The sequence below is a fragment of the Vipera berus genome (genome assembly GCF_964194415.1).
Source record: "Vipera berus genome assembly, chromosome: 1".
In the NCBI taxonomy this organism is placed as follows: Eukaryota; Metazoa; Chordata; class Lepidosauria; order Squamata; family Viperidae; genus Vipera; species Vipera berus.
The window spans coordinates 349,401,179-349,428,878 of record NC_138202.1 but is presented as its reverse complement, the minus strand read 5'-3'; the positions used below and the strand labels follow the sequence as shown (position 1 = coordinate 349,428,878).

The following is a 27,700-nucleotide window of genomic DNA, read 5'->3' as shown; positions in this document are numbered from 1 at the left end:
TCTATGGAGATTCTTAGTCATCCAGGTCATGGTTCTCTCAAATGTGCTTTTTCAAGAGGCAACTGGACTTTCTGAGTTTTTCCTTGAAGACATTTTGCTTCTCATTCAAGAAGCTTCTTCAGTTCTGCCTGAACGGTGGAGAATGGAAGGATTTATATTCCTTGCAGTTACCTGGTTGTTAACACTTGGAGGTTTATCTGGCAGATTGTTGTTGTTGTTATTGTTGTTAGTTGTGAAGTCGTGTCCGACCTATCACGACCCCATGGACAACATTCCTCCAGGCCTCCCTGTCCTGTACCATCTTCTGGAGTCCATTTTAGCTCACGCCTACCGCTTCAGTGACTCCATCCAGCCACCTCATTCTCTGTCGTCCCATTCTTCTCTTGCCCTCAATCTTTCCCAGCATTAGGCTCTTCTCCAGTGACTCCTTCCTTCTCATTAGGTGGCCAAAGTATTTGAGTTTCAGCTTCAGGATCTGGCCTTCTAAAAAGCAGTCAGGGTTGATCTCCTTTAGGACTGACTGGTTTGATCGCCTTGCAGTCCAAGGGACTCACAGGAGTCTTCTCCAGCACCAGAGTTCAAAGGCCTCAATTCTTTGGCGCTCAGCCTTTCTTATGGTCCAGCTTTCACTGCCATACATTGCAACTGGGAAGACCATAGCCTTGACTATACACACTTTTGTTGACAGGGTGACATCTCTGCTTTTTAGTGTGCTGTCTAGGTTTACCATGGCTTTCCTCCCCAGGAGCAAGCATCTTTTAATTTCTTGGCTGCAGTCCCTGTCTGCGGTGATCTTGGAGTCCAGGAAAATAAAATCTGTCACTACCTCCATTTCTTCCCCATCTATTTGCCACGAATATCTGGCAGATAAGACACCACCTATCTTGTGTTTACAACAGTCCTTTCAGCAGTTCCAAGCACTACTCAGGTGACTCTGAGGGCAGAGATAAACCTTCAAGTGGTCTCAGAAAGAGTGCTAATGACCGGATGACTGCAAGGAATATAAATCCTTCCATTCCCCACCATTCAGTCAGAACTGAAGAAACTTCATGGATGAGAAGCAAAATGTCTTCAAGGAAAAACAAAGGAAGTCCATTGCCTCTTGAAAAACCACTTTGGCCTTCCTGTGACTGAAGGATGTTTGTCTACCTTTTCTCCAAAGCACCTTAGGGCAGGACAAGAAGTAATGAGTGGAAATTTATTAAAGAGGGATCCAATCTAGAACTAAGGAGAAATTTCCTGACAAGGACAACAATTAATTAGTGGAATGGCTTACCTCTGTAAGTTGTAGGTACTCCATCACTGTAGGTTTTATTTTATTTATTTTTATTTTAATCCCATTTATATCCCGCCGTTCTCCGAAGACTCAGGGTGGCTTACAATCTAAGCACAAATCAAATGTGCTTAGCAATAGCCTTCATTCTATGTATATGCCTGCTTATTAGGGCTTTCCCCCCCCCCCAAGCGGCATTATTACAAAGTCAGCTTATTGCCCCCAACAATCTGGGTCCTCATTTTACCTACCTCGGAAGGATGGAAGGCTGAGTCAACCTTGAGCCTGGTGGGATGCGAACCTGCACTAATTGCAGGCAGCTGGTGTTACTTAAGGAGGCATTAGCCCACTGCTCCACCAAGGCTTTTTCAAGAAAAACTTGACAGACTTTTGTCAGGAATGGTGTAGAGTCTTTTTCTTGAATAGGGGGTTAGACTAGAAGACCCCCAAGTTCCCTTCCAATCCTATTGTTCTATGTTCTGGGGTTTATGGATTTCCTTGGGATGGCATCTCTGAAATTCTTCTTCACAAAATCACAGAAACATTCCTGGAAGCTTTTCCAGTCCAATTGCTGGCTCAGTCCAGGATTCATTAGAATGTCTCTGAAATGACCATCCAAACCTCTAGTGGGACAACTTGTTTTCTGGTTGATAGCTCAGATGTTTTCTTGATATCTGACTATATCTCTTATCTGTTTTTCCTCTTCTCAAGGCTTCTAGATATCTCTATAACTAGTAGAACAATATATGTTAATAAGAATGGGAAAAACTATTTGGCTTTCAATAAGTTTTCCCGGTAAAGCCTATATTTGTTTCATGTCTTTTCATGTTTTTGCATCCAGTTGAGCATATTTTTATTAAATGTCATCATGAATTTTTTATGTCGTTTTGTCTGCAGTCCTTTTCCTATAGGCTTTTCCGGGACGCGTCTCCTTGTATGCATATTTTATATAGAGTTTTTCCTACTGTACATGTTTTTGTAAAACAATTTGTCAGATACTTGACCTTTCAAACACAATTTTTCTCTAGTGTATCATTAAATGTATTCCCTGATTGAAAAACTACGCCACAAAATTCAGAACTGAATGACCATTGTAGGAAAATTATATATACCACACTTGCAGTAGTTGAGGAACTTGTTTAGAAGGTATAGTATAAAGCACGGTGGTCTAAACAAGATTTTCTTCAATCTCTCCAATTTCTCATTTAAAAAAAGGTGAAAGTTTCCTCTGTCCAGTCATGTCCAACTCTAGGGGGTGATGCTCATCTGCAATTCCGAGGTGATGGAACCAGCATTGTCAGAAGATGCTTCAGTGGTCATGTGGCCAAGACAACTATTTGCCAAGGCACACAGAATGCTGTTATTTTCCCACCAAAGTGGTACCTATTTATCTACTCACATTTGCTTGCTTTCGAACTGCTAGATTATCAGGAGCTGGGGCAAGGGCAGGAGCTCACCTCGTCACACAGTGCTCAGGTCTTGAACTGCCAACCTGTTGGTCAACAACCAGAAGGTTTTTGTCTTAACTTTTGTCTTAGGCCACTGCAGCTTTCCCTAAATAAATAACCCCAACGTTTGTGAATTTCTACTCCCAGAATTCTCAGTAATTAAGAGTTCTGAAAGAAAAAACCTACATTCATTTGGAGATTGAAAGGCAATGCTGACTAAGGAATGTGTGTTTGATCACTTTTTTTTTTAAAAAAGAACTAATATTAGAAAAGATGCAAAAAACAGCTTTAACAACAAAATATGGAAGAGAGCAATTTTGACAGGAGGTTTTGAATATTTAGCGTTCCTGGCAGTTGATTTCTGAAACCTCTTAAGATTACACAAAAGATCTTTTGAGCTCAAATTTCTAAAAACAAAACAAAACAAAATAAAATGGTGGTGTTGAAAGATTTAGGCCATTTAATATTTTCTGTATTTCCTGCACAGGAAACTGCAGGAATATAGAGAACAGTGATTGATACAACTATGCTGAGTTTCAAAGGAGCCCTTTGAATTAATGAATCTTCCATCTCTGCATTTGTTCAAAGCATGTCCAATTGTAGCAAAACATTAATGATGCTGTGTAACTTTGATCCAAGATGATCAAAAGGGGCTCTGGTACATGGGGGCACATGTTCCACAGCCCCCTTTTCTTCAGAATATAGTGATGGGTCAAATCAAATGCTCAGATAAAATAATCAGACATCAGTAGAACGGCTTGCCTTCAGACGTTATGGGTGCTCCATCACTTGAGGCTTTTAAGAAGAGATATAGGTTCTCCTGCTTGAGCTGGGGTTTGGACTAGAAAACTGCCAATGTCCATTCCAACTCCTTGACTTACAACAGTTCATCATCATCATCATCATCATCATCATAAAGTTGGAAGGGACCTTGGAGGTCATCTAGTCCAACCCCCTGCTCAGGCAGGAAACCCTATACCATTTCAGACAAACGGCTGTCCAGTCTTTTCTTAAAAACTTCCAGTGTTGGAGCATTCACCGTTTCTGGAAGCAGGTTGTTCCACTGGTTAATTGTTCTAACAGTCAGGAAGTTTCTCCTAAGTTACTTCTCTCCTTGACTAGTTTCCATTCAAACTTACAACGGCACTGACAAAAGTGACTTATGACCATTTTTCATACTTACAACCATTGCAGCATCCTCCCTGGTCCATGATCAAAATTTGGACGCTCGGCAACTGACTCATATTTACGATGGTTGCAGTGTTTCAGGATCATGTGATCCCCTTTTGCGACCTTCTGACAAGCAAGCTCAATGGGGAAGCCAGATTCACTTAACCACTGTGTTACTAACTTAAGAACTGCAGCGATTCACTTATTAAGTGTGGCAAGAAAGGTCGTAAAGTGGGGCAAAATTTACTTAATAAGTGACTCACTGAGCACCATAAATTTTGGGCTCAATTGTGGTCGTAAGTCGAGGACTGCCTTATTCTCTTATTCTGTTAATCTGATTTTTTTCTTACTGAAATGCCCCTGTGAATTGGATTACTCTGAGGTTCTGAGAATGTGATATTTCTAACCTGATCGTGGTGGCTGACATAGGAAAAAGCTGCCCACTTCTAGCTTAGGTGTTAAATGAATCTCTGAATGCTGGGGTAGTCAACCATGCTTATAAGGCTGAATTAGATTGGTGGTCATTTCTCACTGACTGCTCATCTTTAAAACACTGGAAAGAACTCAGCTGTTCTGTTCAGTTCGTGAAGTTGGCCAAGAATGTAAAGGTTTATTTATCTATTGTTTTTTTTTTCTTAAAAGCAACATGTTTCTTCATAAACAAGACAGAAAGAATCTGAGATTAACACACTATGAATGTGGGAAGAAGTGAAACGGATATATTTCCTCACCCAGCACTTACTAAGAATGCCTTTCTCTTATCGCATGAGAAACTGTAATTTACTCCTCCTATCTAGCAACACACAGTACTGTCAGTTCATTTTCTCTGAATTCTTCATCTTGTTCACCACAATGTCTGTTCACGGCTGCTGCTTATCAATTTGGCGGGGGTGGGGGGGGAGGAACAACCGATCACATGCGTATTAGCTTACATCTTTGAATACTTCTCTAGCGGTCACACTTTTTTTTTTTTACATTTTTCTGTAATAAACCACACCTGTGTATACTTTATGCATTCATGTCTGTCCATCCGTCCACCCATTTATCTCTCTCCTGCATGTACGTGTTTTGTGTGTATATTTTGAATTGTGCGTTTAAGCTGGCATTTCTGAAGAGTATAGATTTTTGGCACTTTAAAAAAAACAACAACTATTGGCAAACCTTGTATATCTGTTGAAAAATGCCAATAATTGGGTTTTTCATTCTGCTCTATGCATCTCTTTACTTCTCTACACGTTAGAGAAACTCATTTTCCATACCAGTTAAAGTACCTTTCAACAAATCTTTACTCCTCACCCTCCCTCTTGAAATAAAGAAATCATTTTTAGTTTAATGTCAATTCATGGACCAAGTGAAACTTTTAGAATTTAACTCAGCAGGCTCCTTCCTTCCTTCCTTCCTTCCTTCCTTCCTTCCTTCCTTCCTTCCTTCCTTCCTTCCTTCCTTCCCTTTAAATGTTTCGAGAAATAAAATATTTAGACAATGTGCTTCTTTTGTTGTATGTAAACTGGAGGTTAAGCAGGACAGGAGCTTTTAGCCCATAGGCACAGCTCCTATAGCTGTTTGTTTGGACTGCCTGAAGGAATTCATCAGAGCTGTAAAGCGACGGTGGCGAAATTGTGGTCAAAAAGAAAAAAGAAAAAAAAAAGGAAGGAAGTACAGTTTATATGTCATCCGATCAGTCTCCCAGGGCAGCTCCAACGGGATCAATCTTCTTTATCCTGCAGCACATATAAACCTCGCAGACCAGATCCCGAAGCACAGCCCCAGAAGCGACGCGGGTGATTTAATTTATTATTATTATTTTATTTTTGTATCCAGGCTTGTCATTTGGAACCGTGGCTGAGTGAGTCACTTAGGACCCCGGAGAGCTTCGAGCTAGTGCAGGAACAAAGGCTGGTGCCCACTGAGCATGTGCAAAACGGAGTCTGCTCTCTTAAGGCTCGGTTAGTTACTGATATAAACAGCTGGAGGTATTCGAGGGCTGAGTTGAGAGACTCCGCAGAGCCGCCAGAGTCGAGATGCGGGAGGATTACAGCTTCTGTGCGTTTCCATCGGGCTGGCGGAAGAAGCAGGATTAGTCAAGGGCACCCGAAGACCCGCTTTTCGACGCTGCATTCCAGTTTGGGGTTGTCTTTCCACGGGTTTGCCAGGGACTTTTCTCTCGGGCAGAATCGGAGTTTGGAATATTGTTTTTCCAAAGGTGAGTGTTTTCCTCCCCTTCTTCCTGGCACATGGAGGGGGGAACCTTTGCCACGTTCCCCTCCGCCACTGCTTGACTCGGGGACTGGAGAACTTTTCCAGGGCTTTCTTCGCCACAGTTGGATTGTGTGTCTTTTTAGAAGGACGCATCTCTAAGGAAGGTTGAAAACCGTCGGGGGGCTCATTCCCACGTGGTAGGCGGACACGACGGTCCCACGAAGGTTGCGGTTAGTGGATAAGGGTTCCCCTCTCGTATGTTGGGCACCAAGGGAGGTTTGGAAGGACCCTTTTGTATCTGGGTCTGTTGCAGAAAGAGGTTACCTGGGCAGGTTTTTTTTGGGGGGAAAAATAGCAGGTAGACTCCACTTTCTCTTCCAAGCACCCTTCTTAATGCACAAATAGATTTTCTAGGACTTTATAAACGGCATCTATCGCTTTATGGGGCTCAATTGCTGGAGGGAGGGAGGGAGGGTGTCTTCTGGCATTTTGGATGCTTTCAATGATCAGGCCTCTTTCAAGATGTATTGGGAACAGTGTCTTCTTGGGCTGGAGGGAGCTGTTTTTCTGAAATTGGTGTTATGCAAAGCTTCTTCTATCTAGGAGCTCTCTCTTCAGGAGAGAAACTTATTCCTCCATTCCTGAAAATCATATTGGCTTGCAGGGAAGTATGTTCACACTGTTCCAAGAAAGATCCAAAGTGAGCGTTTATTATTATTTTTAAAAGCTCCACTTATTCTCCTAAATTTTATAAGAATTCTTTTGCAGCCTGCCTTTCCCTTTTTAATTTTGATATAAAAGATGATAGACACATAAACACCAAAGCTCAAGTTTATTTCTGTAAATATGTATGGTTTAATCTTGTGCTAGAGTATATTCCCCCCCCCCAATCTGCAAATGTTTTGATTGACTCACAATAGACCATTGTAATATTGCAGGAAGCAATCATATAGTTCGGGAAGGGAAGGGAAGGGAAGGGAAGAAATTTTCCCCTTCCATTTCAATCAGTCTCTATTTCTCCAGGGTAACAGTAATGTTCTTGAAAGTAATTCCAAGAATCCGTTTCCTTCTCCAAACCTCTTTTTTCCAATTAAACATTGATTATGATGAACACCCAAATTTCAGATTGTTGCTGATGATACTGCTAATGACCAATGGAGGTTTAGTTCGATACAGTTTCTCTATAATACCATGTTTATTGACTGCTTTTCACCCTCTCCCTGGGCATTTTTGTATAATTTCTTGCATTTCTAATGTGGCATCTGCCTTCCTTCCACCATTCTTCTCCACATATTCTCCATGATTGCCCTTTGCCACTTTGGTATCTATTGGGTGCCCTTTAAGTCATCAAGGCTCGCCAGTTCATATTAGCTTCTGATCCTCTGAACAAGGGAAAGAGTGCAAATGAGCCACTTATACCATTAAATGGAGAGGTTATTACCCAAGACAAATTGAAATCAAATTGGGTTTCAGTAGTAGAAGTAGGTCCATCAATAACTATTCTTTCTTAAAGGCTCTAGGACATTAAGGATGTAAATGAAATAATTGCCTATTTCCTTTAGAACAGAAAGATACAGTCCACCAGTACAGTCTGAGTCATAGCACGGCTGGCAGAAATACACAGAATGTCCTCAAAACTTTTATATAAAACAACATGTGTTTGAGAAAGAGGTAGGCACACATCCTTCCCCTTTGTGGGCGGGGGGGGGGAGGGCAAGAGGAAGCCAGGTGAGGTAGTCATGATAGACTTATGAGTAAAAAACAAACAATTACGAAGAAACTGCATAACAAGTCGGGTATATATTAGGTAACTTTGTGTACAAAGATATTAGGGGAAAATTGCATAGAAAAAGGTGATCTGATTTGATGGGCATGTATGGGATAGGGATTGGTACAAGATACAGGTATAGATACGGGCGGAAAGCTAGGACAGAATAATACATATACAAAATCTAACCCAGAATGTATTTGCAATAAACCCAATGTCCCTGTGTAAGGTGTCAAGTGTCAAAGGGAGCATGCTTCTAACCAAATGTGATTTGCCAATAGGTGACAAGGTAAGCCTGTTCAAACGTTAACCTGTTACGTGACTTCTAGGAAATCTCTGACTTACAAGCACAAATATCAGATTGCTCCTATAGCTAAACTTGGGGTATAATTGTCCAGAGCTCAGTTTCATTAACTGGATGCAGTATTCTAAGTGTGGCCTTACTAAGTACTGCTTTATAAAGCCTTAGTAAGACCACACTTAGAATTATTGCATCTAGTTTTGGTCACCATATTATAAAAAAGATGTAGAACTTCTGGAAAGAGTGCAGAAAAGAGCAACAAAGATGATTAGGGGGCTGGGGGCTAAAACATATGAAGAAGAGTTGTAGGAATTGGATATGGCTAGTCTAAAGAAAAGAATAGGGGTGACACAATAGCAGTGTTCCAAAATTCAAGGGGCTGACACAAAGAAGAGGAGATCAACCTATTCTCCAAAGCACCAGAGGGCAGGACAAGATGTAATGGATGGAAGACATTAAAGAGAGATCCCAAACTAGAACTAAGGAAGAATTTCCTGACAGAACAATTGATCAGTGGAACAGTTTCAGAAATTGTGGGTACTCCAACACTGGAGGCTTTTAAGAAGAGACTGGACAGCCACTTGTTTGGAATGGTATAGAGTGTCCTGCTTGAGCAGGGGGTTGGACTAGAAGACCTCCAAGGTCCCGTCCAACTCTGTTATTCTGTTAAGTATCTATGGATGTTTGGGAGAGAATTCTCATCTTCAGTACAGCTTTGGTTGCTTTATTATCCTCTTAGGAAGCAATGCAAAGAGATCTCATAAACATGAGAAAACCTGACTGGATGGTCTGTGGTATAATCCATCTGGATGATGCCACTTAAATTCAAGAAATAAAATACTTAGTGTGTGCATCTAAGCCTGTTTTTTTTAAAAAAAGTCCTTGCTACATGTATAATTCTGGCAAGAAGAATCTCTCTTACATGTCCGGGAAGAAGAATGAAGAGAGAACTGAGTGACAAAGAGAAGAAAGACTCACAAAAGGGAAGAGGGGGGAAAAAGCAAGCACATCCACATTGAGAGGGCCAAAATCAGCAAAATGGTGGACGGAGCCAAGTCAGTGAAAGTTCCTCCCCCGTTAAATATGGTCATTGGAAAAGAGTGGCGCTTGCACAGTGATGTTCTGTCCATGCTGGTTCAGGAATTCTGGGAGTTGAAGTTCAAGAGTCATAAAAGAGCCAAGGTTGCCTACCCCTGGGCTAGGCAGAATAATTCCAGTTTATTGCTGAGATTGTCTAAATGCTGTGCGTTAATTGATCTCTCTGGGCCCCTACAAAAGAGTGGGAGAAAATGAGACACAACTTCCCCACAAACACCTAAAGGTGCACTCACTGTTTCATTCAGTAGTAAATGAGATAGATCAGAAGCCCAATCATCTGAACAGAGAGAAAGTGGATTGCAAGTAGTCCTCGATTTACAACACCTCGTTTAGTGATTGTTTAAAGTTACAATGGCACTGAAAAATGTGATTTATGACCGTTTTTCAAAGTTACGACCTTTGCAGCATCCCCGTGATCAAAATTTGGATGCTTGGGAACCGGTTCATATTTATGACGGTTGCTGTGTCCCAAGGTCATGTGACCGCCTTTTGCGACCTTTTGACATGCAAAGTCAGTGGGGAAGCCAAATTCACTTAACAGCTGGCTTCCTAACTTATCAACTGCAGTGGTCCACTTAACAACTGTGGCGAGAAAGGTGGTAAAACGGGGCAAAACTCACTTAACAAATGTCTCACTTAACAACAGAAATTTTGGGCTCAGTTGTGGTTGTAAGTTGAGGACTACCTGTATTTATCAGGCCTGCCTTCCACTCTTCTGGTTTAGTTTTCTCTCTTTGCAACCTGTACAGCTTTTTGCAACTCTCTACTCATTTTATTCACTTGTATCTTTCCCCTTCTATGCTACTTATGTTCATCAAATACATTAAAATAAAATACATGCTGTTCCTAACCATCAGACAAAAGGAAACTTGACACCAGTGTAATATGATTTTCTTAAGAAGAAAAAGACCTGGTCTTTTAAAGATGGGCATTTGGTTTCTTTACCCATTGCGCCCGTTGCTAAAACACTATGTGTATTTCAATCATCTTTGGTCAGGAGAGCCAGCTTGGTGAAGTGATTAAAGATACCAGGCAAAAAAATAGGAAGGCTGTGAGTTCTAGTCCTGTCTTAGACACAAAGTCAGCTGGGTGACTAGGAAGAAATGATGGGAAAATCACATTCTGCCTAGAAAGAAAGCTGCAGAGATCTCTCCATGTAATCATCAGATGTCAAGATTACAGGCCGTCCTCGGCTTCTGGCCAGATCATTTAATAACTGTTCAAAGTTAAGATGGACTAAAAAAAAAAGCTACTGATGACCCATCCTTGAAGTTACAACTGGTTATCCTTCCCTATAGTCACATTATTATATTTTAGACACTTGGCTAACATTTATAACCAGTTGCAGCATCTTGCAGACATGTAACTGCAGTTTGCAATTATTATTTTTCTTTTTTTGCCAGTTCCTGGCATTTTTTCATGGTTTCTGGCAAAACCCTGCCCATTCAGAAGAATGGATTTGCTTAATGACCAGGTGGTTGGCTTAAGAACCATGGTGACTTGTTCTGATATGGTAAAAACAGTTGTAAAATTGAGTCCACTCATGTGGTGCCTCAATTTATGATGGCAATGACTTGAAGCCGAATTTCTGATCCCAGTTGTGGTTGTAAGTAACTTGAAGGGACCAAAATGAACAAGGACATTAAAATGTTCAATCAAGATAAAACTAAAGCAACTAAAAACTGGGTAGCAAATCATACAGAATACTGAGATGGGCTAATTTAGCTCTGCTCTAACCAGTGGGAGACTTGTACTGTCAGACTTGCAACGTTGATGTCGGTGTTCCCAGGTAAACCAGACATTAAACAGGACCAGGTGAGCTAATTCTACTTTCTTGTAAGGTTACACTAATCTTGTAAGGTTGCACTTTTAAGTCTGAAAGTACAAATCTCCCACTGTTTCCTTTACAAAGTTAGGGAGGGTCTTTTCTGAGTCTCTTTCTCCACCCATTATGCAGCTGCAGGATATGCCGTCATTATCTGACCTTTCCATAGACAGCATTCTGGCTGGGGAATTCTGGGATTTTTTTTTTTAAATTCCATTTATATCCCGCCCTTCTCCGAAGACTCAGGGCGGCTTACAAGCTTAGCAGTAGCCTTCATTCTATGTATATGCCTGCTTATTAGGGCTTTCACACACACCCCCAAGCGGCATTATTACAAAGTCAGCTTAATTGCCCCCAACAATCTGGGTCCTCAGATTGTCCACAGTTCTTAAACTTGCCAAGATTGAGAAACACTCTATGTAGAGAGTTATTCTGAGTATGTGCAGAATACTTCTGTGCAACAGAATCATAGAATAACAGAGTTAGAAGGGACCTTGGAGGTCTTCTAGTTTAATCCCCTGCTCAGGCAGGAAACCCTATACTAGGGGTAGGCAACCTCGGCTCTTTTGTGACTCATGGACTTCAACTCCCAGAATTCATGAGCCAGCATAGCTGACTCAGGAATTCTGGGAGTTGAAGTCCATGAGTCACAAAAGAGCCGAGGTTGCCTACCCCTGCCCTATACCATTTGTACCCTATGCAAATGATTGCCAGTCTCTTAAAAACTTTCAGTGTCAGAGCATGCACAACTTCTGGAGGCAAGTTGTTCCACTGATTAATTCTTCTAATTGTCATTCATGCTAGGTGATAGCTGTCAGTTCTCACCCAACATGAATGGGGAAAAGTTTGGTGCCTCTCTGAAATCTTTTTTCTGTTTCATCAGAATTAATGTGCAACTCTTACATAAGAAAATGACGCTAGATTCATGGTGTGATAAAGACAGGAAGTGTAGCTTTTTGTTGTGTTTCCTGCCACCCACTCTGTCCAACTTTGGGTGATTCATGTTTTTTCCCCAGTCAGGCGTTGTTTATAGTTAGGATGGTGAAAAATGCATTGATACAATTCCAGAAACACCTTTATTTATTCTGGGAACAGAGAAACTGAATGGACATCATTCCAGTGATCCTCAGTGGGACTAATACTTTCAAACCTTTTTGGTACTTACTTATTTATTTATTTATTTATGGGATTTATATCTCACCCTATCTCCAACAAAACATATAATAAGTACAGAAATTAAGATAAAAATAAAATTAAAATCATCTGTGCAATAAATTAAAATTAAAAATTAAAAATAAATTAAAAATTGTAAACATAATTAAAATGCCTGTCAGTCCAGGTCAGCCAGGTGGAAAAGGAGTGTTTTGAGGCCGCGGCGAAAGGACTGGAGATCTTGGGCCATCCGAAGCTCAGGGGGGAGCTGATTCCATAGGACTGGCGCTCCCACAGAGAAGGCCCTTCCCCTGGGGTTCGCCAGCCGACATTGTCTAGCCGACGGTACCCTGAGGAGGCCTTCTCTGTGTGAGCGTACTGGGCGATGGGAATTCGTTCCCGGTAGCAGATGGTCCTGCAAGTATCCCGGGCCTAAGCCATGTAGGGCTTTAAAGGTAAGTACCAGCACCTTAAATCTCACCCGGAGGGCAACCGGTAACCAATGCAGCTCATGGAGCAGAGGTGTTATATGGGAGTATCGGGGAGCTCCCATCACTACCCGTGCAGCCGCATTCTGCACCAGCTGAAGCCTTCGGGTGGTTTTCAAGGGCAGCCCCATGTAGAGAGCATTGCAGTAGTCTATACGGGAGGTAACGAGTGCGTGGGTGACTGTACGTAGGGCATCTCGGTCCAGAAATGCTACGACTCCAATATGATCTTCAAAACTGAGTCGTGAATCTAGGAGGACGCCCAGATTGCGTGCTCTATCAATTTAGTCGTTTGCAGCCATCATATAAACCAGCATTTCTTAACTTTGGAAACGTTAAGATGCCTGGACTTCATCTCCCAGAATTCCCCTGTGAGGCTGGCATAGACTGAGAGACTGGGCATGGTGACACTTCACGGAAATGTTATGATAGGAACAATAGGTGATGTATTATGGGAATGATGGTCCCAAATATATGGAAAAGTTGTCTCTTTCTGTGTTTAAAGCTTTAGCTTCTGTAGGAAGAGTTGCAACTGAGCGGGTTCTTGGCGCTCTCTGAGCTTGGTTGTTTTCTTGCAGATGTTTTATTATCCAAACTAGGCGACATCATCAGTGCTAGCCAATGTTCAACATAGTCAAGATAGAAAATTTCCCATCTCATAATTCCTTCTAGCCATTCACGTTCTCCTGTGGGTTACCAGAAGAATCTGAATTTAGCCATCCTGATCAATGCTGAACTCAAATCAAAGATGTCTTCAATCTTCTCCCCCTCTTCCCACGGAGAGGCTTTTGTTTTTCGACCTCATTTTCAAGATGCTTAAGAATTTCTTTAGAATTCCCCTTGGGGTGTATTTGATTGTCAGACATGGCAAAGTTGCTACTGGTGGTGACTTCTGTGGCATATTATTCTATTGATCTACAGCAGGGGGTTTCAAACGTGGCCCTTTTATGACTTGTGGACTTCAACTTCCAGAATTCCTCAGCCAGCAAAGCTGGCTGAGGAATTCTGCAACTTGAAGTCCACAAGTCATAAAAGGGCCAAGTTTGAAGACCCCTGATCTACAGCTTTCATAGTTTCCTGGACATTCCTGAATATGATCAAGGCCTCTGGGAAGACACCTCTTTCGAGCTCCACCATCATGGTTGAAGGAAGTGTAGAAAGCCAAACAAGCTGTCATTCACTGGAAAGAAGACTGCACAATGGCAGACAAGGCAATTGGCCATCTTGTCATTAAATAAGTGCAAGGACACAACTGTTCTTCCATGATGAATTCACCATCTTTTTCTTCTTCTTGAAAAGAAATCTTGAACTTCTGCTTCGTCAAACAAAATATGAGCAGACAGCAAATAAATGCGAGATAAATTTTTGCCTCCTCCTCCTCTAAGTTTGGAAGATAAATTCCACATGGTGATCCTAACTTTAGGAGAGCCAGTGGTTAAGGCAAAGAAACAGACTAGAAACTGGGAGACTGTGAGTTCTAGTCCTTTCTTAGACACAGAACCAAACTGGGTGGACTTGGGCTATTCATTCTCTCTCAATCCTAGAAAGAGGATAATATCAAACCACTGCCAAAGTCTTGCCAAGAAAACTAGAGAGACTAGTTCAGACAGTCAGGGGTCAACATTAACTTGAAGGTGTCCATGTGTGCACATGAGTGCATGTTTATATGTGCGCATGCACACGCACTCACACAGCAAAATCGTAGGGCATGTAAGCCCATAATCTCCTTTGATCTGTTTGTCTTCCATATTTTAGCAGATTTAGAACTTCACTATCTAGACCAGTGTTCCCCAAACTCAGCAACTTTAACACGTGCAGACTTTTAAGTCCCAGAATTCTTTAGCCAGTATGTTGGGAGTTGAACTCCATTCATCTTAGAGTTGCTGAGGTTTTGAAATAGTGATCTAGACATTTAATACAAGGAAAATTGAATCGATCCCTTGTGCCTCTAGTGACCTCCCTTGACAGCCATTTCCCAGTGTTTTTATTGACCAGTCATTAAAACAAGTTTGAGTGATACATCACTGGTGTTAAAAACAAACTAAAATATGTCACTGCAATTTCTATTCAAAGAAGCAGACAGAAACTCCAACAATATATAAGAGAAGCCTTTTGTGAATCCCATTTTGTAAGAAAAACATTGCTTGGATTATCAAAATGTTCTCATTCCTCAACATGATGATTCTGAATGCGATGTAAAAATGTATATATTTTAAATGTCACCAAAAATCATAAAAATAATGGGCAATAGTTCTTTCCATTCCTGCCAGTCCCAGGTTGACAGGCAATAGGATTTGTTACCCAACTAAACAACATCTTCAGTGTTATTCAGCACTGAAGATATCACCTAATCAGTTAATGAAATGTCTGCAAGCAAACAATCAAGCTCAGAGACCAACAAGGACGGTACAGTCTAAACTCTACCTAGCGTTTTAAAAATGTTCAACTTAGCCTGAATCTCATTATTTTCTTTCTTTGAACAATGAAATGCCTCATTCATTCACCGGACGGACCGTAGGATTCTTCTCCAAGACCTTTCTGCCTTTGCAGAGTTTCCTGGATGGAACAAGTTACCAGACAACCTGACAGGGGGCACACAAACCTGTTTACTCTTAAAGAAGAGAAAAGATTATGGGATCCTTTGTTCATTTTAAGAAATAAAATGCAAAAGTAAAATCCCCAATGCCTATCAATATTTAAGGTCTCCTCCCCTCCCCTGTGGAGTCCTTGGTGCTCTCTGAGCTTGGTTGTTTCATGCAGACATTTAGTTTACCTGAGCAGGTAACATCATCAGTGCTAAGGAGTGTGGTGTTTCCTACTGGGTAATATACAATAGTTTGTCCTATTGACGGTAATGCGGTTTTCTCCTTGATTAAGCTGTTGTTTTCTGCTTGACTGTCTACTTGACTGCTTGCAAACTCATGTATATAAACAGGAAGCGAACACCACACTCACCAGCACTGATGATGTTGCCTAATCTCGCAATGAAACATCTGCAAGCAAACAGGGGTTTTCAAACTTGGCCCTTTTATGACTTGTGGACTTCAACTCCCAGAATTCCTCAGCCAGGCTAGCTGAGGAATTCTGGGAGTTGAAGTCCACAAGTCATAAAAGGGCCAAGTTTGAAGACCCCTGGCTTAGAGAGCACTAAGGACTCCCCAGCTGAATCTTGAACTACAAATATTCCTTTCTAATTTTTTTGTTTTGTTTTCTTGGTTCTGGTTATTTTCCACTCAGAATCTGGGAGGAAATGCTTGTTTTAAATCAGCCAAAATACGCCAGACTGATATCAATCCAAACATTCCTGTTTGTAATAATAATAATAATAATAATAATAATAATAATAATAATAATAATAATAATAATAATAATAAGAAGAAGAAGAAGAAGAAGAAGAAGAAGAAGGAAGAAGAAGAAGAAGAAGAAGAAGAAGAAGAAGAAGAAGAAGAAGAAGAAGAAGAAGAAGAAGAAGAAGAAGAAGAAGAAGAAGAAGAAGAAGAAGAAGAAGAAGAAGAAGAAGAAGTAGTAGTAGTAGTAGTAGTTGGAAGGGACCTTGGAGGTCATCTAGTCCAACCCCCTGCTCAGGCAGGAAACCTTATACCATTTCAGGCAAATGGCTGTCCAGTCTCTTCTTAAAAACCTGCAGTGTTGGAGCATTCACCACCTCTGGAGGCAGGTTGTTCCACTGGTTAATTGTTCTGTCAGGAAGTTTCTCCTTAGTTCTAGGTTGCTTCTCTCCTTGACTAGTTTCCATCCGTTGCTTCTTGTCCTGCTTTCAGGTGCTTTGGAGAATAGCTTGACTCCCTCTTCTTTGTGGCAGCCCCTGAGATATTGGAACACTGCTATCATGTCACCCCTCACCCTTCTCTTCATTAAACTACACATACCCAATTCCAGCAACCGTTCCCTATATGTTTTAGCCTCCAGCCCCCTAATCATCTTTGTTGCTCTTCTCTGTACCCTTTCTAGAGTCTTGACATTTTTTTTACATCGTGGTGACCAAAACTGGATGCAGTATTCCAGGTGTGGCCTTACCAAAGCATTGTAAAGTGGTATTAGTACTTCACTTGATCTTGATTCTATCCCTCTGTTAATGCAGCCTAGCACTGTGTTGGCTTTTTTGGCAGCTGCAGCACACTGCTGGCTCATATTGAAGTGATTGTCTACTAAGACTCCGAGATCCCTCTCACAGTTACTACTATTGAGCAAGGTACCACCTATACTATACCTCTGCATTTGATTTTTCCTGCCTAAATGTAGAACCTTACTTTTTTCACCATTGAATTTCATTTTGTTAGATAGTGCCCAGTGTTCGAGTCTGTCCAGATCCTTCTGTATCTTAAGCCTATCTTCTGGAGTATTGGCTATTCTTGCCAGCTTGGTGTCATCTGCAAATTTGATGAGTTCCCCATCTATCCCCTCATCCAAATCGTTAATGAAGATATTGAAGAGCACTGGGCCCAGAACAGAGCCCTGGGGCACCCCACTACACACCCTTCCATGTAGATGCGGTTCCATTGAGGACCACACGCTGAGTACGGCCTGTCAGCCAGCTACGAATCCATCTGGTGGTGATGCTATCTAACCCACATTTTTCTATCTTATCAAGTAGTAGGTTGTGATCTACTTTATCAAATGCCTTACTGAAGTCCAAGTAAATTATATCTACAGCATTCCTCTGGTCCACTAGTTTTGTCACTTGGTCAAAGAATGTAATAAGATTTGTCTGGCATGATCTGTTATGGATGCCTTGATGTACAGTATGTGAAACTGTTCAATTATTCTCAATATCTCTCCATTGTGTGCCTTCTGGAATAACCTATTGTTAGCCAATAGGTTGACCTTTCTATTAATAATGCTTTGTTGCATAGGTATATATTGGGGCTTTTTTTTACTAGTGACACTTTTACTGCAGTTATTCCAAATATAGAGGGTGATAGTGGGAAGGGATTGTAATGGAACAAGTTACTTTCTGTATTGACAGTTGTTTTGAGCTGGAATAAACACGCAGCTAATTTAGGCAACATTGCTAGAATGGTGTTAAAATGCACTAATGGAGCTCAGCAGTTTTCTGACCACAATACAGAATTAATTACATTTGGAAACCACTGGAAGGAGAAGGAAACAATTCGAATGAACACAATTGGATTTTGTCCTTTCAGTTATTAAATGTTCTTCTGCAAAATGGTCACTGGATGATCACTTGAATATGAGCCAGCGGTGTTAACTGCTAGCCAAAAAAAGCTAATGCAATCCTGGTTTGTATAAACAGAGGCACAGAATCAAGATCACATGAAGCATAAGCACCGCTTTAAAAAACCCTAGTAAGAACACGCCTGAATACTGCAACCAATTTTGGTCACCCTACTACAAAAAAGATGTTTAAACTTTAGAAAACGTTCAGAGAAGAGCAACTAAGATGATCAAAGGCCTGGAGACTAAAACCTGTGAAGATCGGCTGCAGGACTTGGGTTTGGCTAGTCTAAAGAAAAGTAACAGGGGTGACATGATAGCAGTGTTCCAGTATTTGAGGGGCTGGCACAAAGAAGAGGGATCAAACTGTTCTCCAAAACACCAGAGTATAGGAGAAGAAACAATCGTTGGAAACTAATCAAGGAGAGAAGCAACCTGGAGTTAAGGAGAAACTTCCTGACAGTGAAGATATATATATATATATATATATATATATATATATATATATATATATATATATATATATATATATATATATATATATATATATATATATATATATATATATATATATATATATATATGTGTGTGTGTGTGTGTGTGTGTGTGTGTGTTAAATATTTGTCAAGTCTTTTGAATATGCCTTGCTAATTAACTCTTTCCTGTTTGGCCTAACTCAAGGCTATCCACAAGATATAGTCACAACTTATGACAGCTCATGATTTGTGTAAATTATTCAAATTGCTAATAAAGAACCTCCCTAAAATTCTTTATTAGCAATTTGAATAATTTATATATATATATACATACACACACACACACACACACACATACATATACATATACATATATACATATATACATATACACACACACACACACACACACATATATATATATATATATATATATATATATATATATATATATATATATATATATATATATATATATATATATATATATATATATATATATATATATATATATATATATATATATATATATATATATATATGTAAATGCTTGTTAACTATTTAGATTACCTTGCTAGGCCCCAAACATGGGACAAATCTTTATTTCCTGTTTCAGCCTAACCGAAGGCCATCGACAGGCAGTAGTCACAACAGTGACAGCTCATATTTGTGTAAATTTTAGATTGCTAACAAAGAATTAAAGGGAGACTGATATGCATTTCAAACTTATTTGTTTTCATCAGTCAGCCATACCCTTCTGAGATTCGAACCTGGGCTGATTGCACATTAGGCAGTTGATATATGCTGAGCTTGTCGATCAGAAGATCGGCAGTTTGGCAGGTCGAATCCCAAGTGCCGCGTAGCAGAGTGAGCGCCTGTTACTCATCCCAGCTTCTGCCAACCTAGCAGTTTGAAATCACGTAAAAATGCAAGTAGAAAAATAGGGACCACTCCGGTGGGAAGGTAACAGTGTTCCATGCGCCTTTGGCGTCTAGTCATGCCGGCCACATGACCACGGAGACGTCCTCGGACAAGCGCTGGCTCTTCGGCTTTGAAACGGAGATGAGCACCGGCCCCTGGAGTTGGAAACGACTAGCACGCACGTGCGGGGGAGCCTTTACCTTACCTTTAGATCTTCAAAAGAAACAGACCTGCATGATGCAAGTGGGATACACAGAGAGGAAATATGCTTGTAAATGATAAGGAAAAAAATGTGAGGTGCTTCACTGGTTACTAAGGAGGCAAACTCCATAAATTTGTTCTAAACCCTTTATCTGGTTGCAGAGCTATCTGACCTACATTTCAAATGAAGGACGTAAAATGGCATCTGACAAGCTATCTGCTCAAAATCACTACTACTAAGTAGTCATTCTTAACATCATCTTTAGTTTGGGAGTTGAAGGCCACAAATCTTTCAGTCGCCAAGTTTGAAAAACAGAACAGAATAACAGAGTTGGATGGGACCTTGGAGATCTTCTAGTCCAACCCCTTGTTCGAGCAAGAGACCCTGTACCATTTCAGAGAAGAGGCTGACCAGTCTCTTCTTAAAAGCCTCCAATGATGGAGCACCCACAACTTCTCAAGACAAGCTGTTCCACTGATTAATTGCCCTCACTGTTAGGAATTTTCTCTCTAATTCTAGGTTGCTTCTCTCCTTGTTTAGTTTCTATCCATTGTTTCTTGTCTTGCCTTCTGGTGCTTGACCCCCTCTTCTTTGTGGCAGACCCTGAGATATTAGAACACTGCTATCAGGTAACCCCTAGCCCTTCTTTTCACTAGACTAGATATACTTAATTCCTGCAACCATTCTTCATATGTTTTAGCCTCCAGGCCTCTAATGATCCTTGTTGCTCTTCTCTTTCCAGAGTCCTAACATCTTTTTTATACTGTGGTGACCAAAACTGGATGCAGTATTCCAGGTGTGGTCTTGAAACACTGTTCTACACCTTCTGTTTTGTCTTGGACACATCTAAGATCAGCCCTACCAATAGGGAGAGAAAGGCTATTGGCACAATCTGTTGAGATACAGGTAGCTCTCAACTTACAAGCATTCCTCACTTTTAGGTAAAGGTAAAGTTTCCTCCGCACATGCATGCTAGTCATTTCTGACTCTAGGGGCCGGTGCTCATCTCCGTTTCAAAGCCGAAGAGCCAGCGCTTGTCCGAGGACGTCTCCATGGTCATGTGGCCGGCATGACTAGATGCCAAAGGCGCACAGAACGCTGTTACCTTCCCACCGTAGTGGTCCCTATTTTTCTACTTGCATTTTTTACGTGCTTTCGAACTGCTAGGTTGGCAGAAGCTGGGACGAGTAACAGGCGCTCTCTCTGTTACGCGGCACTCGGGATTCGACCCGCCAAACTGCCAACCTTCTGATCGACAAGCTCAGCGTCCTAACCCACTGAGCCACCGCGTCCCTTACATAAATCATACTAGGATACTAAATAAAAACAATCAATATAAATCATGACATACAAACAACAAAGTTATAATCATAAGAAGCTAAAGAAATGGGTAGTAGAAAAGGTGATAAGTATAATAGTAATACAACCCTACTAGATATTTTTGATATCCCAGGGGCATAAGACAGTGTGGCGGGAATTAGTTGTTTAGCAGAGAGATGGCATGGGGAAAAAAAACTTTGGGTCTAGTTGTTTTGATGTGCAATGCCCTGTAGCATCATCTTGAGGGAAGAAGTTGAAACACTTTATGATCAGGATGTGTGGGATCTGTTGATATTTTCATGGTCCTCTTTTTAACTTGTGCATTATACCGGTCCTCAATGGAAGGCAGACTGGTTGCAATTGTTTTTTCTACAGTCCTAACTATCTGTTGGAGTATGTTTGTTTTGTTTGATTGCTGTGCCAAACCAGACAGTTTTAGAGGTGCAAATGACAGACTCAATAATTCCTTTGTACAACTGTATCAGCAGCAATGATAAAATAAATAATTTTATCAGCAGTTTTGTAGCCCTGTATCAGCAGCAATGATAAAATAAAATAATTTTATCATTGATAAAATAAATAATTTTATCAGTAATGATAATAAAACAATGATTGGATTAGATTACAGGTAGTCCTCAATTTATGTCCAGTTGTTTAGTGACCATTTGATGTTACGATGAACCTCCCCTGAGGTAACTGTGGCCTGGTTCTGATGGCCAGGCCTCTTGTGCAGTCATGTGACTGCATATCAGGATCTTGGGAAACAGTTTGCATTTCTGGCTGTTTGCAATGACTTATGATTGGACCTTACACGTACAACCATTGTAGCATCCCTGTGGTCATGTGATCAAAATTTGGGTGCTTGGGAACCGGCATGTTTTTATGACAGTTGAAGGATTCCAGAATCTCCATTTGTGACCTTCCAAGCTGGTTGCCAATAAGCACAGTCAATGGGGAAGCCAGATTCACTTAACTGTGTGATTCACTTAACAACCATGGCAATTCACTTAACTATGGCAAAAAGGTCATAAAATCAGACATGGTTCACTTCACAATCACCTCAATTAGCAACAGAAATTCTGATCCTAATTGTGGTTGTAAGTCAAGGATTACCTGTATTGTGTGGATATCTCTGGACAGGTCCTTCTATTTTAAGCACACACGACATTTTGGTAGCCTATTTGATTTGGGGTAGTTTATTTGATGATTGGAGCTGACACCAACATTCAGAAACTATTTCTTGAGAATCAGGACCACAGGAAAAGTCCCACAGAGGGCAAAAATACTTTAAAAAGTGCCTTTGGTAGGGACTATAGTCGCGCGAGTTGTGATGGGAGTCTCCCGATACTCCCGTGTAACACCTCTTCTCTGCGAGCTGCATTGGCTTCCAGTTGCCCTCCGGGTGAGATTCAAGGTGCTGGTGATGACCTATAAAGCCCTACATGGCATGGGTCCGGATTATCTTAGGGAGCACCTGCTGCCAGCATCAACTTCCCATCGTCCTGTGCGCTCCCATAGAGAGGGCCTCCTTAGGGTGCCGCCAGTTAGGGAGTGCCGGCGGGTGATCCCCAGAGGGAGGGCATTTTCTGTGGGCGCGCCTGCCCTATGGAATGATTTACCTGTGAAACGCCGGACCGCCCCCGATCTGCATTCATTTCACTGGGACCTGAAAACCTGGCTTTTCGATCTATCAGGCCTGGACTGAAGGGGTTTTAGCTTTTTAATATTGTTTTAATTGTTGGGCTTATATTATCGTTTTATATTGTCTTTTATATGCTGCCCTGTAAACCGCCCTGAGTCCTTCGGGAATAGGGCGGTATAGAAAACTAACTAACTAAATAAATAAATAAATAAATTTATTTTGTTGATTTAGGAAGCTTTGCAGAGGTTAGTCTGGGAATTGGAAAAGCAGCCTAGCCCCAGACAAAGGCAATGGCAAGCCAGTGGTGGGATTCAGCCACTTCTCACTAGTTCGGCAGAACCGGTAGCTAAGTTTTTGTTGCCCAGGCCCAGAATGGACTTCCAGAAGTGGCATCCACACAGAGAACCGGTTGTTCACATATTTGAATCTCACCACTGTGGCAAGCCTGTGTTATTTCCAAGAAAACTATATGGATTCAATTATCATTAACTAGGCTTGGCATATTTACTACTACTATAAGAGCCTTGGTGGAGCAGTGGGCTAATGCCTTCTTAAGTAACACCAGCTGCCTGCAATTAGTGCAGGTTCGCATCCCACCAGGCTCAAGGTTGACTCAGCCTTCCATCCTTCCGAGGTAGGTAAAATGAGGACCCAGATTGTTGGGGGCAATTAAGCTGACTTTGTAATAATGCCGCTTGGGGTGTGTGTGAAAGCCCTAATAAGCAGGCATATACATCGAATGAAGGCTACTGCTAAGCTTGTAAGCCGCCCTGAGTCTTCGGAGAAGGGCGGGATATAAATGGAATTAAAATAAAAATAAATAAATAAATAAATACTTTTAAGAACTGATAAATCAATCTATTTCCAGTTTGTGCCAGTTTTACCTAAGGTCAAACGTAAAACCCTTCTTCATGGAGTTTTCAAAGATAGTATGAACATCTGCATATACTCTCTAAACATACATTTCCTCTCTAAAATTTGCATTTACCCTAAAGTACTCTTTTTTAATCAATATTTGCCTAAATTATAGATGCTTGTGCACATTTATTTCTAGAAAGAAGTGAAATGGAAAATGTGGAGGAAACTGAAATATGGATAACTATATTCTGATGTATGAATCCTGGGAATGCAGATTAAGCTGCTTTGCTTTAAAAAAGGAGGACACAGCCAATAACCCCATCTGAGACTTGTTTGCAGTTCAGAGCTCCTGAAACAACTGGCAGTGATGTAATTTTAATGTTCCAGAAGGGGATAATTGTTAAATGCACGGGGAACAATCCTTTCTACTGTATTCAATTAATTTTGTTAAGTTTTAATTAGGTTTTAATTTAAATTAAGTTTTAACTTTTCATTGGCTGGCCCACCCAAAATCCAAAGATAAACTTGGTTGAAAATAGGTTGTGTAGCCTGTTTTAAAATAGGGTCTGAATCCATTTCTCCATGGTTCCATTTTAGGTACTGAAATAAAAATAGAATAGAATAGAATAGAATAGAATAGAATAGAATAGAATAGAATAGAATAGAATAGAATAGAATAGAATAGAATATGCTGTGTAGCCAAGTGTGATTAGACACACAAGGAATTTGTCTCAGGTGCATAAGCTCTCAGTGTACATACAAACAACGAAGTATAATTTTATAATCATAAAATACCAATAGGAGAAGGTAATAGGAAAGATGAGAAGGGTAATAGTAATGTTGAAAGAAAAATCACTCCAAGCTGGGAATAAACAAAATGGAGACTGCTTTAGAAAGAAGGTTGTATTTTATTAAAGAGCATAGCCAGACAGAAATGAGGCTCTGGGAAAGCTGTACACATGTAGTAGGGAGTGGTGGGTTTTTATACCTTCTTGGGATTTTGTGTTTGGAGTTCCTTTTCCTGTGGCTTTGAAACTGGGTCATGTACTTTGACCTGAGCTTCTGAGCATGTCCTTTCTGATATTCTAATGGTGGTGGGTTAATTCTATTACGTCCCAAAGGTCATATCCTAGGGCTGGGGCTGATGACTATGTCCTGTGTTGGATTTTTTTTTTTTGGTGAGGGGTTGTTGATTCTAGGGATCTTTGTCTTTCTAATCCCATCAGCTCCAAGCTTCCTGGCTCCAATCTTTCTAAAAGAATCAACAAATCTGCATTTCTACAGACCTGGTTTCTGCTTGGGGCAGAGAAACTTGGGGAGGGGGGTCTGCCTTTTAAGATTTTCCATTATTCCTTTGGGAAAATATATTGTTCTGCCTTTTTAATATTCCCCAAAATATTTCTGTCTCTGGGGTGGGCTGACTTCCCACAGTAATATAGTCCTATTACATGGGTAAATATCCTTAGACATAATGCAATACTGTGGTTATTAGATATTCAGCAAACTGATGGCACAAGGGGAAAAAAACTCTAGTTGTTTTGGCATGCAATATCCTATAGCGGTGTCTCAAGGGGAGGAATTGAAACAGTTTATGTTCAGGATGAGAGGGATCTGTAGATATTTGCCAGCCCTCTTTCTGACCCATGCAATATACAGGCCCTCAATGGAAGGCAGGCTGTTTGCAATTGTTTTTCCTGCAGTCCTAACTATCCATTGAAGTCTGTACCTATCCTGTTTGGCTACTGTACCAAACCAGACAGTTATAGAAGTACAAATGACAGACTCAATAATTCCTCTGTAGAACTGTATCAGCAGCAACCTGGGCAGTCTGAGCTTTCTGAGTTCATAGCTGCTAAAAGATCAAATGTCTTATCGTCACAAACTCTCTCAGTGTGAACTTTGGTGAAATTCAGAAAAAGTGGAAGGAAAATGAGCTACAGCAAGCTGAAGGCCTCTGTTTTGTTTCTCTCCTACCCTATGTCTCATTTTTGAAGGATTATTATTATTACAGACTGTGATAGAAACAGACGGTGGTAAATTACAGATTAAGGTTTCAGCTAAGAGGACTGGAATGGATTAGGAGAACAAATTGATAAACTGGAACTGAACAGATTATGCTTTCTTATTGCAGATCTGAGGAATTGAATCTTTGAAGTGTGACGGGCTATAATCAAGAAGATGCTTGTGGATGGTTGACTGGATGTTCTGGGTCTTCTGAAACCTCAGTGCAGAGGACGATGGCGACAAGCCTAGTGGTGATTGCAGAAAGAAGCTTACTTGAGACAGGAAAAGTTCTAAGATGATCAGACGAACCCATGGGAGGAGCTAGCAAGAAGCCAAGGTGTGGCTTCAAAGCTGTTCTAAAGGTGTGAACGGCTCCGTTTCCCAGGAAGGGTATGGCCAAATCCTTTTTCAGACCACAAAAGTTTCTTCGGAGGACCCAGTTTCTGCTCTTTTTCCTCACAGCCGCGTATCTGATGGCAGGTAGCCTTCTCCTCCTTCAAAGATCTCGCTTGGTTCTGCAGCAAGGCTCCCGAGGCTTCTCCAGGAATCAGGGCCTACCAGTTGCCGAGACTTTGCCAGGGGACACAAATGCAGAGAGCAGACCAGTGCATATGTCTCGCTTGACTTCTAAGCTTCTCGTGAACATGGATGCAGTGTATGGGCCCAACCCAGACCAGAAAGATGGACCGCGGTGGTTGATTTCCAGAAACTCTGAATTGAGACAGTTACGGAGGCGCTGGTTTCTCCGATTCGTAAATGACCAAGAACCTCTTCTGGCTTCTGGAACAAAAACACTGAAGCATGCCTCCAAAAGCAAAGGTAAAATCTGGTTTTGAAGTTTGCATTAGATTTTGCAGAAGTACTGTATTTCAGAAAGGAGACCTAGATACCTTGAAATGCCTTCTGCGGGTGATATCATTATTATCCCTCACCTTTCTACTTATCAAAGTGCACCAGGCAATTTACAATAGCACGAAAGAGAAAATATTAAAAATCACCAATAAGAAATCAGCAAAGAGCTAATTAAATTTAAATTAATATTTAATAACTACTATGGTGACGGTGATGATGACAAGAAACCCAAGATGAGCAAAGCATTTCATTTATACTGACATTTCCTTTGAGTGGCTCATAATTCACCATCTGTCATTTTACCTTCACAATACTTCCATGAGGTAGGCAAGGTTAAATGATGGTTAGTAACTGGTCAACCTTACAAATACTGTAAGTAGACCAGGAAATTGTTTCAACAAGATGATTGGAACTATATTTGATTGATATAACCTATAACAATAGCACTGATTCTTGCAAATTTGCACCTCCTCTCCCTTCCTATCCTTTGTACCATAGAGCAGCATCTCTCAACTGTGTCAACTTGAAGATGTGTAGCCTTAAACTCCCAGAATTCTCCAGCCACCATATTGGGAGTTGTAGTTCCTATATCTTAAGAGTTGCCCAGGTGAGAAATGACACCCTAGGACAGGGGTAGGCAACCTTGGCTCTTTTATGACTCAGGGACTTCAACATGGTTGGCTCAGGAATTCTGGGAGTTGAAGTCCATGAGTCATAAAAGAGCCAAGGTTGCCTACCCATGCTCTAGGGAGTGGGGGAGCCAGTCTCATCCTGATATACGTTCCCACCCACCCACCTATCCACCAGGCTTAATGCATGTGTCTTCTCCATTTGTAGTTGTCTTAGCAGTTTAGGGAAATAATGATAGTAAATAAAATACATTGTCAAAGCCTTACCCACTTTGCACTGTATCTGTCCCTTCTCAAAGACGGGTAGTCATATGAATTGACTAATAATGAATGAATGAATGAATCAGTGAGTGAGTGAGTGAGTGAATGAATGAATGAATGAATACCCATACCTGGAAATGCCTATTGTATGGCAATTGGCAATAAGCGATAATGCCCAAAGCCCAAACATGGCAAAGGGCTGATCCCAAATATTGTTGAGTATGTGAAATCTAATCAAATCAAATCAAATCTAATGATCCAAACAGGCAAGAAGAAGAGCGCATTTGAAACCTTGCCCATTTGCCACATGCATTGTTGTTACATGCATGCAGAAGGCGGGGCCTTGATCATGCTGTCATGCTCACATCTTGCCTCCTTTGAGTATCCGTCTGCAGTGGTTGCATACCTCTGCACTATCTTTAGCCACAGTAGAAACATGGCTTGCAATTGCTTTCCTCCAGTGTTTTTTTCCCCCATTTCCCAAGTTAGGCAACAACTCAGTTATTTCTTGATGGTCTCTCATCCCAGTACTAACCAACCCCAACTATCAACACCAGGAAAATCTGGAGTTCTAATCTAGATAGTTCCAATAGTTATAAAGATTTATTGTAAGCTTCAGC

General features: G+C 40.9%; 1 protein-coding gene across 5 annotated transcripts in view; it reads left to right on the top strand.

Annotated features, from left to right (window-relative positions):
• Positions 1 to 5,392: 5,392 nt before the first annotated feature.
• Positions 5,393 to 27,700, top strand: part of WSCD1 (WSC domain containing 1) — a 62,365-nt gene continuing 40,057 nt past the window's right edge. The window contains exons 1-3 of one of the 5 annotated variants that reach the window (XM_081333814.1): positions 5,393 to 6,094; positions 25,466 to 25,675; positions 25,801 to 26,157. In XM_081333814.1, coding sequence (XP_081189940.1) covers positions 25,812 to 26,157 — 346 coding nt within the window. In that variant the 5' untranslated portion in view covers positions 5,393 to 6,094; positions 25,466 to 25,675; positions 25,801 to 25,811. Of the gene's footprint in view, positions 6,095 to 6,233; positions 6,288 to 16,913; positions 16,933 to 23,629; positions 23,704 to 25,465; positions 26,158 to 27,700 lie in introns of those variants that run through there. The other 4 variants (XM_081333811.1, XM_081333810.1, XM_081333813.1 and 1 more) reach the window with 4 other exon arrangements.